The sequence below is a fragment of the Nanorana parkeri genome, unplaced genomic scaffold, assembly GCF_000935625.1.
Source record: "Nanorana parkeri isolate BGI_ZX_2015 unplaced genomic scaffold, ASM93562v1 scaffold35, whole genome shotgun sequence".
Classification (NCBI taxonomy): domain Eukaryota; kingdom Metazoa; phylum Chordata; class Amphibia; order Anura; family Dicroglossidae; genus Nanorana; species Nanorana parkeri.
In genome coordinates, this window is record NW_017306303.1 from 1,673,795 (window position 1) to 1,679,247 (window position 5,453).

The 5,453-nt window shown below is 42.1% G+C and overlaps 1 protein-coding gene across 4 annotated transcripts in view; it reads left to right on the forward strand.

The window, feature by feature from the left end:
* Positions 1-5,038, forward strand: part of R3HDM2 (R3H domain containing 2) — a 111,428-nt gene extending 106,390 nt beyond the window's left edge. For all 4 annotated transcript variants that reach the window (XM_018569645.1, XM_018569667.1, XM_018569659.1 and 1 more), the window contains 2 exons: positions 1,017-1,095; positions 3,839-5,038. In XM_018569645.1, coding sequence (XP_018425147.1) covers positions 1,017-1,095; positions 3,839-4,188 — 429 coding nt within the window. In that variant the 3' untranslated portion in view covers positions 4,189-5,038. The remainder of the gene's footprint in view (positions 1-1,016; positions 1,096-3,838) is intronic.
* Positions 5,039-5,453: the final 415 nt, after the last annotated feature.

Sequence of the window (5,453 nt, forward strand, 5' to 3'; positions counted from 1 at the left end):
TTGAAGACCGATTTCTATCTGGTAATGGCAGCATCAACCAGCACATCCCAATTAAAGATTTTAATCTGTGTGGCTGAGATTTCCTTCGGGGGTGGCTACATTCAGTCTGTGATCCCACTGTATGGGACTCTAGCCATCCTTGCCGGCATGCTTAAGAGATGGGCTTTAGTACTACGTACTGAAGCATCCAGCATGGGCATGTACAAGCACTGTAAATCTACCATTACAACTCCACCCACAGGATTCCTGATATATGGTATATTCTCCTTCCACTATGAAGAAATGTTATATTTTTCTATGGCTTAAATGTTGAAACAGATTGGGTACCTTTGCTTTAGAGCAGAGGTGGCCAACTTACTGGATGCAGACTAACAGACTGACATGCTACTGGAGAAAGAGACTGACAACGTGCTATAGGTCACAGATTGTGGACATACTACCGAAGATGGCCAGAGACTGCCTGCATATGCTATAGGTGTGATTTGAGACCAGGAATATTGTTGCAAGAGACTGCCAGAAATGAGTCCTACTACAAGCCCTTCACTCAATATTCCCTAATTGTATGCTTTGGGCTACAGCCACCTGCAAATTTCTGGTGCCACACTTGATATTCCCCTCAGAAAGATGAATTTAAAACGATCAGAGATGAACAATAAAGCAAAAAATAAAAGCGCGTGAGCTGCACAGAAAGGTAACGGGGCAAAAGAGATGAACCACAATTGGCAGAAGCAAGTGTTATGGATATTGTTTCTGCTTTGGTTCTTGTTCTGGCCAAAGACCAAAGATTAAGCACCAGGGTTTTAGAGAGTAAAATGCCTTATTTTGTGTGTATGACTGCAGCAATAAAATTAGTATTGTGTAGTCTAAAGCATTGTATGTCGTACTTTGTATTTGCTTGGAGCTGATATTTGCTGCCATGTGAGTTATGTTCGCATGCTCTGGGTATTGCGGTACACAAAAATGTGTGTTTCTCATCACCATTTTTTTTCCTGTATCTTATGCTGCTGAATGGACAGACAGGGATGAAACATGGGAACAGAGGAAAGAGGCAAGCACTAAAATCGGCATCTACAGACCTTGGTTCAGCAGATATAGGCAAGTAAAACATACTCTGATTTCTGTTACCTAAATAACAGCAATATTGCCCCACAGCAATACATCATTTATTCCATGGTTTTCCAATTAAATTGTACTGTAAAATGTCCTTTAATATTTACCATCTGTGAGGACTCTTCTATATAATCCATTCAATTTACATCCAGTCAGGGTAGTTTCTTTTATTGCACAGTTGCTAGTAAATGTAATGGCAATTGTACGATCAGTTGGGGGTCATCTTAAAGAAACTGTTTTAACTATATGTATCTTGTGTGGCCTGCTTACAAGATCCTTAGATTTATAAATCAGATGGCTTGCTAATTTAACAAACTGACAAAACTGTACCTTGACTATATATAAAAAGCCCTGCTATATTACACAGCTTCTCTTCATGTTAAAGTATTATTAAACCCTCTGGGGTTTTTTTGCATATATCTACAGTTAGCAAGCAGTAGATATATGCAAAAAATAAACCACTTTAAAAGCGGTATAAACTTACCTGCGTCTTCCCCGCGCACTCCAGTCCGAAAATCGGAAAAATCTCGGGTGGCCACAAAGCATCTTGGGGCGGGCGCATGCGCTGTCCAGATTTTCGGCCGGGAGACGAGGAGAGAGACAAGGTAAGTATATGGACAGCGTGTACCCGCATGCAGACACCGTGGGACATGAAGTGCCAGCAACGACAGGAGTCAGCGCTGGATCGGAGACCCGCAGGAGCGCTGCAGGGAAGGCTGAAAACAGGAAAGATCAGATTAAGAGACATCATTTAAGGTAAGTGCTTACATTAACATTGGGGGGAGGGGGGAAAAAAGGTATCCTTTATTGTCACTTTAACCATATCCTTATGAGTTCCACTGTGAAAGCAATAGCTTTAAAAGCGACATTAACCACTTGCTGTCCGAGGCAATTTCTAGATATTTGCACACATGATAAAATCTGAATTTTTGGCTAGAAGTCCGCTTAAGACCCCCAAACAATTATATAATTTCTGAAAACGGAGGCCCTGTAAAATAAAAAAAGACCCCCTTTTTTTTTCAGACCCCTAAAGTCACCTAGGGACCCCAAAGAAGCTGATGAAGTAGAGATCTGAGCAGAATGCACACAGTGACACCGGAAGTGATGTAATACACTTCCAGGTCCAGTGATCGGAGGAGAGAGCAGCTAGAAGCTTGCTGATTTCCCTCTGATCGGTCAGGGGAGACCCGCTGTGCCGGTACCGGGCCCGTACGGGGGACAGCGGAGCTGGCGGCGAACGGGGGCACATATTGCGCAGCACTGTACAAACAATCCAGTGGCTGTAAACAGAAATCGGCTGCTATCTAAACAGAAATCGGCTGCTGCTTAAAATGATATCAAGAACACCGCTGCTGCTGCAACCGTGTTCTTGGTATAACGGCTTCAGGACCGGGACGTCAAACCTTCGTTTTTGGGTTGTTTTTTTTGGTTTATGGGGCCATACTTTAAAAAAAACAACTTTTTTTTCCTTTTTTAATTTCCTCGTTCTCTAGTGGTATCCAGACTGCTAGCACCACTCCCCCTGCACGGTTGCCTCCATCAGCTAGCCGGCTGTTGTGGAGGCACCCTTGCGTGCACGCTCACGGCTGTTCCCGCACGTAGCCATGTGCGCCCATAGACACTGTGTGCGGCTGCCCATGCCCCCACCCTTGTAGTCACAGCTTGACTGATGGCAGAAGGAGTCTATGGATCTTCTGCCCTCGGTACTCTCCCCCGCAACCAGTAAGTTCGGTGAATCCCAAGTTTCTTCCTGGCGAAGGAGACGAGTGGCTGTAGGTAAGTGTGGGGAGGACAGGGGTGTTGGAAAGTGCTGGGTATTTTTTACCTTAATGCACAGAATGCTGCCTTTTTTAATACTAATTTCACAGCTTTATGGGTTATCTTTTAGCAGCTGTTATGGAAAAAGCGCACCTGAACAGCAGATGAATTTAGGTTACACACAGGGCTAAATGACTCATTTAGGAGGAGGAGCTCACTGCTCCTGTTTTTGTTTGGTAACACATGGGCACCTAGAGAAACATGCCTACATTGCTTTAACTCCATGTAATAGCATGGAAGATAACATTTCTCCATGTAATATTTATTGCAAAAAGTATTTCATTTGTTTTATGTTGCTTATTTTTGTCCATTGATCTATGAATGCACTTGTGTCTTGTGCCAGAGCTTTTAGGCAGAAATGAGCTGGAGGAAAGATGTTACCATGATTAACGTAGGGCTGTGGTCAATCTATGAGATCAAATTGATTTTGTTGGCTGCACATACCAATAAGAATGGCCACTCTGTTTTTCTAAGTACCCCCCTAGAACATTTTGTAAATACCCATTGATCTGCTAGTAGAAACCTTTTTAGACACTTCTTTTAAAGGGGACAACACTATTTTTTTCTGCAATATGATGTCTTTCTGACATTAAAATGTTGTCACCCTTGCTGTAGCTGCTTGAATGTTGGCACTGTTGATATCGGTACAATACAATCAGTAAATAGCTGTGCCCACAGCCCTTTAGATGAAGAGCGCATTGCTCTATCTGCAGGAGCTCAGGGAAATCATATAAAAACCTTTCTCAGACCCTCCAACCCTTTCTAGCAGAATGCACTAGAAAACCAGCTTCTTCTTGTGCTCTGTTTAATCACAAAGTCAGAAGAAAGTGAACAAGCTACTTTTTATTCTCATCTTGCTTTGTGTGCGGCACACTAATGTTATTTTTTTGTGTTTTTTTTTTTTTTGTAGTTCTGGGCCGTGTTCTGGAGATTACAGACCTACCAGAAGGCATCACTCGAGCAGAAGCAGGAAAACTTTTCACACAGCTGGCAATGTCTGGGGCCAAAATACAGTGGTTGAGGGACGCTCAGGGTCATGCCCCAGGACCTAGTGGCAACAATAATGGACCTGCAGAAAATGGCCGCCAAATTCACAACAATGACCTGGCAGCCTTTTATACCATCGTGGCAGTCTTCCCCAGCACCATGGCAGCACAGAACGCCTCAGTGCAGCAAAACAGTCCACTCAGCCACTTCAAGTTGCGCAGTATCAAAAAGAACTATGATTTGCGCATACTGGAACGTGCCAGCTCGCAATAGCATGTGAAGATAGGTGGGGAAAGGTGTGAAGGAGGGGACAGGAGGAAGAGGAATACATCTCTCCCTTTCTAATCACACCTCTTTTTCTCTCCTCTTCCCACCACCAGTTAAAGAAGCACACTGGACTTATAAATACAGCCGCTACCTTTCTAGCCCTCTTGCTCCATGCACCTTTTATTGTTATCAACAGCTTCCTTAAGCCATTTTACTTCATGTTTGTCCAACCTTTTAGTTTTATCATTCTTCACTTCTGATTCGCTGCCCAATGCTCACACATCTCTTATGTTGCCTACTTTCTTTATATGTTTCTTTCCTAAACTTGCACGCTCTCCTTTATGTTTGGCTTTTCTTTCATTATGCCGCTGACTCCCACCGTTCATTATCTTTGTGGGCCGCTACCATATCGTTGATGCCCATTTGTTTCTTTCACATCCTGCATACACCACAGGCTCTTCTACCGTGTCAAATTTTATATATTGATTTTCCTCTTCGAATTCTCTTCTGCGGTACTTTTTATAAAGACGTTGCCCAATTTCTGATCGAGAGCAGAGATGCTCTGTAGCGGGTATGAAGCTGCCATAGGGCAAAAGGGTAAAGGAATGGACAGATTATTTTTTTCTTTCTTCACCCTGAGTGAAATTTTGAACATTTTGCCTTTTTTTATTTCTATTTTTTTTCTCAGAGTTGGTTGTCCCTGAACATTGTATAGATTTTTTTTTTCGTTCTTTTTGATGCTTGTGAGAGTACATTAACATGGGTATTTATTTGCACAAATGGGCTGTACTCACTGTAAATTTTATTTAATCCGATTTTGTTTTTAAATATGGAAAAAAAGTATGTGTCACATTAACAAAGTGTGTCTTTTTCTTTATAGTTTTGGTAAAAACAAGATTTATATTGTGTTATGTATTCTGGTGTCGTTCTGTTATTAACACCAATTGTTCATTACTTTTGCTGTCTCCCCCCTCCAAGAAAGAGACACCGCTGCAAGATTTAATTAGTATAATATACCAAAGCTGCCACTACTATAAAATTGCAACTACAGGTGATTTGATACCATATACAACACTACACCCAGCCATAATTAATAAGCAGGCACATGGCTAAATAAAAAGATAAAATGAATATATGGGAGCTGTTTTACCACCATAGGATTTATATTTCTGTCCATCCAGAACTGAGATTTACAAAGCTGCAGTTAAGTGGCACTTGCAGATCTTCTTGTTTCTCCCCCTCACCTTTGACTGGTCAGTGAAAAGAAAAAC